The sequence below is a fragment of the Lepisma saccharinum genome, chromosome 13 (assembly GCF_977018435.1).
Source record: "Lepisma saccharinum chromosome 13, izLepSacc3.1, whole genome shotgun sequence".
Lineage (NCBI taxonomy): Eukaryota > Metazoa > Arthropoda > Insecta > Zygentoma > Lepismatidae > Lepisma > Lepisma saccharinum.
In genome coordinates, this window is record NC_139241.1 from 28,393,911 (window position 1) to 28,407,289 (window position 13,379).

At 36.6% G+C, this 13,379-nt stretch overlaps 1 protein-coding gene across 1 annotated transcript in view; it reads left to right on the forward strand.

Annotated features, from left to right (window-relative positions):
* LOC145996911 (uncharacterized) overlaps nt 1-13,379 on the forward strand; it is a 75,748-nt gene that overhangs the window by 41,082 nt on the left and 21,287 nt on the right. The window contains exon 3 of the mRNA XM_083133479.1: nt 4,076-4,838. Within this exon, the coding sequence (XP_082989605.1) occupies nt 4,076-4,838 (763 nt within the window). The remainder of the gene's footprint in view (nt 1-4,075; nt 4,839-13,379) is intronic.

Consider the following 13,379-nt stretch of genomic DNA (forward strand, 5'->3'; position numbering starts at 1 on the left):
ACCAGAACAGACCTCCTTACGGACCAAACTCCTTCGTATTTATACCCAAAGTTCCAGCCTCGAACACCTGTCTTTAGGTAATTTCTTATTACAATACTCTAAATTACAACAGAAAGATATTTGAAAAATACATAGTTTGGCAATTAATAATTTACAAAGAAAGTTTACATATTCATTTGAGTTAACAATTATTTCTTTAACGTTGATAAAATATTACATTTTGGAAATATACAAATTTAAATGTTCCGCCATTATTTAATTACAATTAGGTTAGTTCATCAAACATGGATAATTTTTGATTGGCAATTCTATATTTACATCATAATAAATGCCCGTTGTCTTAAGCGAGCTGTCTTCATTAGATAGTTACAGAAAGGTGAATACATTAGTTCAACAACGCCTTGATTGGCGCGTTCATATTTGCGTCACAACATGTAGTATCACGGACATTAACAATGACTTGAGGTAACACTATATCAAATTTTCTTTTAACACGGAATCTCAAAGTTACAAAATAAGTAAGGTCGTAACATAGTGAGTGAGTATTAAGCAAAGATTTTGCCATCTATGTTATAGAATAGCATTGTCGCACACAAAATTACAGCAAAAAGTGCATCTCTGGCATGTGCTGACAAATGCCGAGTTAGATTTTGACAGGGGCTTCAAGGAAGGCAGAATTTAGTATAGTTTTTATCTAGGCCCAAAGGCACCTCCACCATGATGCATTCACTGGATTCATGAGCATAAATACGGGGATCTAACTAGTGAATGCTGTAGGGACCAGATGATAGAGCAAGGTACGTCTATGTTCCCGATACAATCTCCCTAACAAGCCCTCGGCAGAGAGTGGAAGGAATCAAGGGATATCATTGTTGTACATCTTACCTCTCGGCCAAGTGGATGTAAGCAGACATCAGGTAACAGCTCAAGGAGGCATGGGCTCGGCAGCCCACAGTGTTCCATTTATGTGGCAGTCGACGAAGCTTGCACTGGTTCTAAGAGAAAGCCGTTCTTGGGAAGGTGTCCAAACAACGGTCTGAGCTGGCGGCTGACACCTTACGAGCCACAGTACTGAATATGGCTATCTCACATCAAGATGTAGTGGTTGCCCTCGGTGATTGCAGTGGTTCAGAATCCCAAGTAAAGGACGTGAATAGTGAGCGGGAGGTCTTCGCCTGGTAGCTGGTATCCTTCTGAGATCCCCAATTCTGGTTGATACCTCTTTTAAGCTCCTGAAATTTGCTTCCTAGCCACCTACTCAGTTCTTCCGGATTTGCCAGTCGATGACAGGTTTAAACCCAAGAGTAGAGAAGAATGCTGTGTCACCTGACATTATATGCTTCTGCTATTGCTGTAATGCTAGCTTGTGTAGTGTTTTGTTGCTTGGCCGAATACCGATGTCTGGATTAAGTTTTAGCTTTTTACAAAGTCTCTTTTGAGTCTTTGCACAAAATATATATATTCTCGCTTTTCTTATTTACTGGAATGCATTGTCTGCGATGCCAAGGGTCCCGGGTTCGAATCCCGCTCGGGCTTGGTTGTTTGTGAATGTCCATTCATCAATTTCATCATTTCATCACTCATCCCCATCTTTGCAAATTAGCCAAGAGGCACAAAACGCGAAGTAAAATAAACTAAATCAAACAAACAAACTGGAATGCATTGTAAATTACCAGAGAGAGAAGTAAGACCAAATATGTACTTGAGGCTGTTGTTGCTAAACAGTTTTGTTGTAAATGCATGAACAATTTTTTGAAAGAAAAGGAGCGTGCACATTTTGGAGACAATTTATATAATTTTTTCTGTTGGTTTGTTATGAGATGGATGAATTCATTATGTAATGTATTTAAATGATATATAAAGCCAGGCTCAATTCCCAGTGTGGCTGATCTAAGGTTGGAGTTTTTCTGGCCTTGTCCCCACATAAAGCAGCTCTGAGGCTCATCCAGCCTCAAATCAATGGGTGCCCCAGGTTGTAAAGGTGGCCAGAGTATGATGCTGATCACATCATTTCCAAACTGACTGAGATTGAGAATGTGTGGGGCCCTACCCCCACATGCTCTAAATGTGCCTTCATGACACAAGTGCCATATGCACCGAGAACTATACCTTACCTTACCTTTAGTGAATGGTAAAATATGTGTGTGACACTCATGCAATATCTGGGCATTATTTATTAATGATGGTATTTTTTTTAATTATTATAATTATTAAATAACTGCACATATATAATCAACAAAGGAAGCAGTGATTCAATAACAAAATTATTTCTTAAATTTTAGCAATAAAGTGTGACCCCCTCTCTCTCTCTTCAGGTAAGATTGTTTCGTGTACGGCATAAGTAAGCTAGGGTAAAGCGTAACATATGAATGTTCTGTTGTCTTATTCAACATAACATCTAAGGGAGAATGAAGAATGGTTAGTGAACTTTCAGAAGAAGGCAAATTCAGTGTGACTGATTCAAGTTATAATTAAAATGAATACACACTTGTGTTCCCATGAAAGTGTGGTCCATTTTAACATGTCTGTCACATCACTACCTTTCCATTTTAATCCCTTGGTGGTAGAGCTTGTAAGATGCACTCGATATTCAGTTATATGAATTAACTATTTGACACTGTATTCTCATACAGATAGAAAGTAAGTAAGTTAACCCTTAGCAGACAAGAGTCCCTCCCACATCTTAGTCTCTTTGAGACGATCACTTTCCAGGCATATGCTTTTCATGTTTGCCATGATTTAAACAAAAGGAAAGCTCAAGTACCAATTAGCATAGAGAGTTGTTTCATATTGAAATGACGGAACTTTTAGAGGAGGTAAATTTAAGCATTTTACCTCCCAATAATGAAAGTTAAAGGAGAAAGAAAAATATTTAAATTATACCAAAATATTGCTATTCGGCACACCCAGTACAATAGACCCAAATGAATGAAAACATGGAGTATGTTAGCACTGGCATTTATACAAATAGGCTGATAATTCTTGGGGGGAAAAATAGTAACACCCTATAAGTAAAGCAGTGCCTCAGCTTATCAGAAAAAATATCTGAAATATTACTCCTAGCATTAGCCCTATGGATGATGGGTGGATGAAATTAGCAGGGAAACATAACATATAATGTCGTTCTCCCAATTAAAAAAAAAAAAAGGGAATTTTGAAAGTTACGTTTTCTGCTGAAACCCTGATTGTTGCATTTTGCCCTGTGGTGAACATGTTCTTTTCTTTCCATTTGTACATGTAAAATGAAACTATATCAACAAAAAGTGGTGGCTCATTTATGAAATCTATACCAAAATGTGTTACGGGATAAACTTGACATTTTCAAACTTAGATTGTTAATAATAGTAAGAATGGATAGATATATTTTTTGATTGTGTTTTTCGTATGTGTAGAAATAAACAAATAAGACAGAACTGAGATATCATGTGTAGCTCTGAAGATATTTGTATAATTCAAGGTATACTGATTGTTGTATGTATGTCTTCAAATAATTTGGATTTTTTTTCTGAACTAAAGCATGGAATGCATTGTCTGTGAAGATTGCTTGTGTAAACAATCCATTAAACTTCAAAGGTAAAGTAAAAGATCTGCTGTTAATGGAACAATGGCAGAGTCTGGTCAAATGCTGAAGGTATCAAGTCCCTCACTATATGGAATTGTATTATTATTACTATTGTTGTTTGTATTTCTAGTTAACACTTTTTTTTGTATGCAACTAATTCCTATGTATTTTTCTTTTTTTCCTTTTTTTTGTATTATTTTACATTTAGCTTACTGCTCCATACACAGTTTATCTCATCTTATATGTATTATCATATTGACAAGGGTTAGGTGGCAGAGCAGCCCTTAGCTGAACCTCACCTGCTTACTAATGAAAAAAAAATATTATTATTATATATTGTGGCCATCATATTATATTACTAAAATTGTTATAGAACATTAATTTGAAGTTGTTTTCAGAAAGGTTCCACTTCCCATAAAGCAGATGTGGAATTATTAGTATTATTATACATTTATACTGAGCTATGTTATTTAAAAAGAAACTCTTTTCAGATTTGTACCTATTTTTTTTCAGGAGGGAAGCATGGATAAGGAATAGTGGAAGAGATGACCTTAGGAATCTTCCTTTCGGAAAATTAAAATTTAGAAGAATTTGTGAGAAACATTTCCGTAAAGAATATGTTTATTCAGTGTCAAACAATCGTAAAAAAATATTGTGGAATGCAGTGCCTTTTCCATTTGAATCTGAGGCTAAAAGTGAGAGCAATGAATGTTCTCCTATACCAGAAAATACAATTGAGTCAGAAGAAAGAATAGTGGCTTTGAGCAAAAACAATGGATGTGATAGTAGTCATTCAGTGGTAGCTAGTGAAAATTGTTCTGAATCCCCTATGTGTGCAGAATTGAACAAAGACGAACATAATGTTTTCATGCAATCTTCTGCAGTTCCAGATGTAAGCAGATACGTTATCCATAATGACATTGGATTGTCTGCAAATTCAGAGTTGAACACAAAAGAGCCAATGCAATGTAATGATCCAGGTTTTGTAAAATACATTGCAGCAATGACTTGTGGAACATTGGAGAGTGGGTTGTCCACAGTGAAAGAACATGCTACACGAAATGAAGAACATCCCGTTATTGATCATAGTGATACACACAAACAAGGTGATTTTGAAGGTGAACAAAGATGCAATGTGGCAACCATACCTGAAGATTTTAGTTCAAAGTGCCGCTTGTGTACTTCAGATTGTGGGGAGGGATTGAACATTTTTGAGAGCAGTAGAGAAGTTATGTCAGATGCATTGGTGAAAATGAAGTTGCTTCTATCACCTGAGGTAAGAATATTATCAGAGTATATTCGTTGCCAGTTAACAGAGGTCATTCACTTCCTTCTAGGCTTATACTTTGTAAATTTTGGAAAATTATTATTGTTACATTGAAAAAAAAATCACCTGATATTCAGCAAGTTGCTGTTATTGTTAACATTGAAATTGTGTCTCTGGTATCAGGTTCTGTTGACGTTAGAAAGTTTCCAGTGACTGACATTCATGCAAACAAATGTTTATATTTTAACTGATAATTATATAATATGCATTAAAAAATCTGAAAATAATGTGTAAAAAATAATAGAATACATAAATTATGCTGCATTTTGCAATTCATTCACATTTGTTATGAGAAATGCCACTACAACTAACTTCTTGAAATGTGGGAATGTTTCTTAACAACACCTGAATTTTTATTTATTTTTAAAGCTATTATTTTTTTTTAGATTTTGAGATGACAACATGAAAAGCAATAGCATTGTTGTGTTAGGGTCATTCCACATCAAATCAATGCAAAAAACTAAGATTTTCACACCCACCAACTCCGATTTCGATGAAATTTCGTATACACCTTTCCTTTATGGTTGAAAGAACACCCCTAAATTTTTTTCACTATCTCAAATGGTTTTCATTTTACAGCACTTTGAAATGTCATTAAATCAGTGTTGTCGGTCACTCTTGAGACCCTCGACACAAGATACCCTTGCTTACATTTTATTTCTTTTCTCCTTAACCAATCATCAGATCTCTTTGAAATTTTACACAAAGTTCAACGAAATAATGAGGATTTCAGAAAAAAAATACATCAGCACTCATAAAATTTTAAAAATGCCTATAAAAAAACTAATAATGTAGCCTAATTTTTGTGGTGGGAAAAGTTGGTTACGAAAATCTGAATTTTCATCATGTGGGTATGATGGAACCAAAAACTTTTGATGTTGAAAATCATTGCGAAGACATGCTCTTTCTCTACAAGAAATATATTTTTTTGTTTTTTTATTCCTTCTAATGAAATTTTTAAGTTTTTTGGAAATTGCCTAAAATTTTAGGGTCAATCCATACCAAATGGTCCAGCACTGGTCGCTCGACCATTTTTAAAATTTTTCATTTGTTTGTTTTAACCCCTGTACAAGGGTAGTTCAAAACAGGCATTATTTTTCTAAAACTAGACCCCGTTTGAAAATGGCGGCCATTTTTGTTTCACGACTTGCAACATTTTGGCCTATGCAGACAGTTACGATAATTACGATAACTCAGCTAAGAAAAATTATAGAAATCTGGGGTAAAAAACATTGTTTTCAATACATTTCAAGCTACATTTTATGTTCTGTATCTTTTTTTACCACATCTAATGCAAATGGCTGAAATTTAGGGTCAAAACTGACTGATATTCAATTTTGAAGGGAAATCAATGTATAGGATATTTTTTTTAGTAGGTAACTTGCGAGGTTCTTAATTTTGTAATAGTCCATAATTCTTCCTTTCCTTAATTCACTTCTTCAATAGACATTTTCTTAAGATCCTAAAACGTCATAATACTTAGAACATTCCAGTTTAGTGCACTTAATTTTAGAGTCCCACATTATTTTGTTAAGCATTTTTTTAGATACGTCACAGCTCATTAAATGTTGGCAAAACTTTACTTTGCTGTTCATTTCTGTTTGGTTTCTGAATTAACAATAGGTGGTACTGGACTATAATCTGAATCAGCAAAACTTAGAATGGCATTGATTTCTGTTAGATTAGATATTAACATCCAATTATAAGCATGCATTGTATATTGGTAAAAAAGAAGAAAAAAGATGATTTGCATTGGAGATTTAAATGAATGGAAACTTGTTAAAGCCTACTAAATTGTATTCTGGGGAGCTCTTTGCAAACATCTATAAGTTTATTAAGATAGCAAACCAACTAAGTTCATCCCCTCTCTCCCCTCTGATAAAATCATAAATTGCACCCTGGGTAGGTGTTTATTTTCAGTTGACATAGGGGGGGCTTCCCCAATGGCACAGTGGTAGTGTCGTCACCTTGTAATCAAGGGGTCCTGGGTTTGATACCTGGTGCAGGCACATAGTGGTTTCGGATCCCACTTTAAACTGTAGGTCCAGTCCCGATTAGCCTTACTGTGCATAAAGTGGACTTAAAACACCAACTCAATCAGTCGGCGTAGATGTACGGAAGACTGCTAGTGTCTTTGGCTACCACTGCAATGAGACGTATTAAAACATGACTAAGGTCAACCATGGGCAAGACAAATTTTCTTACATATCACTGTTATACATAGAAAGGGAAATTGTAATTGACCGACAAAGACTTTTCAGGAATTTATACAGATGAGCAAAAGACAGAACCAATCTATTGAAGTTTTAGATAAGACACACACGAAATTGGTGTAATACGTTCTTCACAAACCTAGTTGCAAGTGGTTCTCAGTTGTAGTAAAATTAGGTAAATACGAAGTTTTGTTGTATAGAAATTAAGAAAATTTAAATTTTTACTATTCCATCATCTATGCAGATTGTGTTTTTAAATGTCTTGCAGCACTATAATTTGTTCAGTATTATGAACACATGATTACCCATTAACATTGTCAACATTAAAATTAAACCTTCTTTATTCTAAAGAAGAAAGGTGTTCTTTAATTAATTTGCAACAATCTATAATAGCGTATTTATTCCTATTAATAATTCCATTTCTTTTGAATAAGATGAGGTGGGGATCACCTGTCTCCCAAGGAGAATGCCCGGGATGATATTGGCAATGGATAAAAGCATGAATAAAGTTAGCACCAGCTACCCCCCCCCCCCCAAGTGGACAGGCAAAACTACGCCTATGATGTTAGGCCCAGGGGGAACCATACTTGTGGGTGTCAAGGAGTTATTAAGTTCCATACATATTTTCAACTACCCCAAATTTCATGAAAATCGGATATTGTCAGGTTGAAAATTGCAGATATCTGTATTGATTTGGCATGGAATTACTCGTGTATTATTATTTTTGTATTTGTAAATCGGACGTGATTTTTTCCACGTAGTTTTCTCTTCCACTAATGTCCATGCGTAAGAGAGTTCTTGGTCATCGTAAAAAAGGAGCACGAACCATACCCAAAACAAACCAGCGCACACCATATGCAAAACAAACCCAAGGAATCTTACAACCAAAATCACCCAATTGTAAAATGTGCTTGCGCTAGGATTTTTGTTGGATTACATAAACGACGACTTCTCACAATTGCAACATGTATCTTTCCAGGTTCTTAATCTATGTCCAATTATATGATGACAGTAATAGGTGTTTGCAATTTGATGAATAATAGCATCAGTTTTTTGATTAAATTGGATTGATTGATTGATTAATTGATTTATTTCATCCATGAATCACATTTCTTTTACATACTGTGATATCGAACATGTCAATTTGTATTTACAATATCATAGACATTGCAATATAATAGTGCAATGAAATACAATATATGTGCACATGAAATACAGTAATATATAGTATATTTACCAATTTGTGTTTACAATACTATGAGCATTACAACAATAATTCACTGACAATAGAATGGATGATTACAGTGGAATATAATAAAATACCATAGAGTATAACAGTGAAAATACAATATATGTATACAGTGAAAAGTAAAAAAGATAAAAATAATAAAATAAGAAGATGATACAATGAAATACAATATATGTATACAGTAATAAGATAAAAATAATAAAAAAGGAAAAGAAGATATTATTATTGCATGCTTAGATAGTCATCAATTGAGTAAAAGCAATGTTCCAGTAAGGATTTGTATAGTTCTTTCTTAAAAGCTTTGCAGGTTTTGATTGTTTTTATGTAGTTTGGTAGGTTGTTATACAAGATAATCCCTGTGTACCTAGGTCTTTTTTCATATACGAAGGCAAATCAAAAAGCCTTTGCCCCTAACTATTTATTGCCAAATTACAAACCATAAAAAAACAACAAGATATACACAATCTCTACGTACTTTTTGCTATTTTTTCCACATAATCACCAAACCTGTTGAGGCACTTGTCCCACCGTACCACAAGTTTCGCAATGCCCATTGCATAGAAGGTGGCCGGCTTATCACGGAACCAATGACGAACAACGTTCATCATCAAGAAGCTTAGGAACCCACTGACATGACACCTTGCGGTATTCCAATGAATCGTGAACAATGTCGTAAACACTACCATAGGAAATACCAAGTTCAGTGGCAGTGTCCTTCAGATGAACACGTCGATCAGCTTTCACCATTTTCATCAACACGGGTAATGTTGTCCAGTGTCAGCGAGGAATGAGGTCAGCCCGATCGCTCATTGTCCTCCACATTTTCCCTTCCATTTTCAAACTCCTTGCACCACCACTGCACACTTCGCACTGATAAACACTTGCTCCATTTCCCTGTTGATATCTGTGGCTGTTTGTCCTTTGCACCATAAAAAACGAATAACACTTCGTTGCTCGTATGGCGTGGACTTCCTGAGCACTCCGGCCATTTTCGCCAACTGCTGTGGAAGAAATCGGAAGTTACAATATGACCGTTCCAAGAAAAGCTTACTGCATCGCACATATAGCTCTCTTTTGAAATAACACTTTAAACAAACTAGAAAAATATTAGGTGCAAAGACTTTTCGATTTGCCCTTGTAAAATTGTATTGTGTACAGGTATTAATAATGTGTCATGGTGGCAACTAAACAATTCATAGAAGTTTGCTTTTACATAATAGAGCAGGTGAAAAATGTACAAGCATGGAAGTGGCAGAAAACGTAGATCCTTTGGTCATACCCCCATCATGATTCATACAACTTTCTTTTGTAAGATAAAGATCTGCTTGCTGCTGTATGCTTTACCCCAGATATAATTCCGTATGCTAACAAGGATTGAAACAAGCTAAAATAAATTATTTTCGTTGTCTCCAAATTTATGGTAGCCTTTATTACTTTGACAGCATAGATTATTTTGCTCAGTTTGCCTGCCAAATAGTTGATTTGTTATTCCCAACTGGGATTTTCATTGGTTCACAGCTCTAAAAATTTAACAGATTTCTCGTAGTTAACCACATTGTTTTCTGTTTTGATAGATTAGTTACCTTGTGGTTTGCTCCTTGCATGATGAAAATGTTCTGCTATAGTTTGTTTGTTGAAAACCATGTACTGAGATCCTCTATTGTGTGACTAATGTTGGATAGAAGTTCACTGTTTGAGCCAGTTGTCACCACACTTGTATCGTCAGCATATAAGACAGAGCTTGCAGAGTTTAGGTTTATTGGTAAGTAATATTGGTCCCAGTATAGATTCCTGGGGAACTCCGCATGTTATTTTACATTGTTCTAGGACACATGTTATTGCACACCTGCCTTTTTCATCTATCTGCCTGATCTCTACGACTTGGGTATGGTTTTATAAGTACGATCGAAACCAATCATTTGCTTTGCCTCTTATTCCATACTGGTTTAGCTAGCTGATTATGAGGCACTAAGTCAAAAGCTCTTGTCAAATCAAGAAGCAACCATATACACTGGTCCTGAATCGAATTCTGACACCAGAGTGGGCCAAAAGTGTGGAACCACCTCCATACAAGGCATACAGGCTGACAAGGTGAGGGGGGAAAACTGTCTAGGCCATGCTACAAAGAAGGCAGCCATCTTGGGGTCACATGTGTTATCATGGCCTAGAGATTTTTTCCCACTTGCCCACATCATATGTCAGGATATTGGATTGATGTGTATCAGCCTGTTTGTCTTTTATAGCAGTGGTTTCGCACTTTTGTTCCATCCTGCATATGTCATTCTTTATATCGAGCAATGTCTTAAAGCAACTTGCATATATTTGAATACATTTTAGAAACAAATTGGTTAGATATATACAGGGTGTCTCAGAAGTAATAGCGCAAACTGACACAGGTGAAAGTACAGGATAATAGAAGCAAAAAAGTCTCAGTAAACATGGGTCTGCAAACTAGCCATTTTCGAGATAATCGCAAATGTGTGATTACAAGCCGCCACTGACTTCATTGTTTGTAAACATCGTCCTAGTTGGTAAAATGCTAATAATGTGTGCGAATGAGTGGTTACAAGCCATCATTGATTGCATTTTGTAAACATCGAGTTCTTTACTCCTTGCATGGTCCAAGGTTTGCTCTTTGTTTACAAAACATAACATTTCCAAGAGGTGGCATTGTAATAAAACAAAATTTCTGAGAGGTGGTGTTGCAATCAAACAGAACATTTCCAAGAGGTGACGTTGTATGGATACAATCAGTACACAGTCTAATTGTACTGTGGGAGTCAAGTCAATTGTGCTGAACTGCGTAGTGAAAATGGAACCTTACAGCAATGAAGAGTATGTGGATATGCATTTTGTGTATGGTTTGGCTAAAGGCAATGCACAGGTGGCTGCACACTTGTACCAAGAAAAATACCCTGCTCCAAGGCACCCCGAGAGTCGCACATTTACTAGGGTATATCAGCGCCTCAAAGAACATGGGAGCTTCGAACATGGTAGGAGAGCAGGTAGACCTGCACGTATTATAGGAGAGCAGGTAGACCTGCACACATTATGCCTGAAGTTGAAGACTTAGTGTTGGAAGCAGTAGAACACTCTCCAGGAATCTCGATGAGGAGAACTGCTGCACAAGTGCCAGTAAGCTGCAGTAGTGTATGGAGAATTTTACATCGCAATTCACTCTATCCTTACCACCTCCAACGAGTTCAGTGTCTCAGTGATACGGATTATGTTCCTAGAGGTGACATGTTGTCAGTGGATCCAACAACAGGTTGTACTCAACCCTCGTTTTGCAAGTAACATTTTATTTACAGACGAAGTGGGGTTCACACTCGATTGTATCTTTAATTTTCATAATTCTCATGTTTGGATTGTACTAAACCCACATGCTGTTCATGAGGCACCACATCAGTAATGTTTCTCGTTGAATGTGTGGTTAGTGGTACTAGATGATCGTCTCATTGGACCACACATTCTTCCAAGAAGACTCAATGGGCCAAGGTACCTTCGGTTTTTGCGGCATGATCTTCCAGGATTGCTTGAGGATGTTCCCCTTGATCCACGTCAGAGTATGTGGTACATGCATGATGGAACACCGGCACATTTTGCTGCTGCTATGAGACTACATCTAACATACAGATATCATCAAAGATGGATAGTTCGAGGCAGGCCTGTACTGTGCCCTCCAAGGTCACCGGATCTAAATACTTTGGATTTTTGTGTCTGGGTTCACCTCAAAAGCGTAGTATACAACACTCCCATTGACACGATTGAAGAACTTAAACAGAGAATTGTACATGCTTGTGACCAATTCCAAAATGATCTGAGTGTGTTCGAAATTCGAAACTCAATGCGGAATAGCGTACAGTATTGCATCCAAATGGAAGGACGACACTTTGAACACCTCCTTTATCAGGTACGAGTGTACAGTAATTGTAACATAGAACATACTAAAGTAGTGCTATATTCCTTGTTAAGTAAGTAGAATGTTCAATAAAGGCAATGACAGGGTGGCGACAGACCTGGAAAACCGGGAAAAGTCAGGGAATTTGAGGTGTCAAAAAAAGTCAGGGAAATGTCAGGGAATTTCATCTTCATTGACTTTTTTTATTTATTATTATTTATTTATTTAAAGATATCGTTATGGAACTCTGCACAGGAACAGGAAATCTCGTTCTTATGTTTCGGCCTCAACTTTTAGGCCCCTTTTATGCGCAACACAACTACGGCACCAGAAACCAGCGATGGCAGGAGGAGAGAGAAATTTCTCTTGCCCGGGCTTCTTGGCGGGAATTTTAAATTCAAACACTCTTTGGAGGAAAATTGTTATAACTCTGGCACTATGGGAGCAATCTACTTCGGATAACTTTTGTTTTCCAGCTAAAACACCAGCGCATGCAACCGTGTACAATTCAGAATGCCGGACCGAGGAAGGGGGGTTTGGGGGGCGCTGCCCCCGAATTTCAATGAAAAAAAACAAAAATCTGGAGTTTGCTCCCTCTTCTCCCGCTATTTGGGAAGAAAGTGCGAACTTTGGTATTCTTTTCAAAGAATGGACATTTCTCAAGAGTATGAAACATGTTCCATGTTCTTGGGTGCTATATAAGTTGAATAATAAGCCAAAATGTGATTTTTTTTTTTTTTTTACGAAAAATAGGTAAATTGCATTTTTGGAGAAAAATTGTTATAACTTGGCCACTATGGAAGCAATCTACTTCGGATAATTTTAGTTTTTCAGCTAAAATATGAGAGCATGCAACTGTGTACAATTCAGAACGCGGAACCGAGGAAGGGGAGTTTTGGGGCGTGACCACCGAATTTCAATGAAAAAAAAAAACAACAAAAATCTGGAGTTTGCCCCCTCTAAATATTACGTGGAAAATGCATTGAATTATCATTTTTTTATCCGTATGGGAGTAGTAAGGGGACTTGTCAACAGATGGAGGGGATAAGAACGGGTAGCGCTGTCAGATAGTTGTCGGACGTCGTAGTAAGGCATTTTGTTGGGCAAACTGAAGGAACATGGAAACA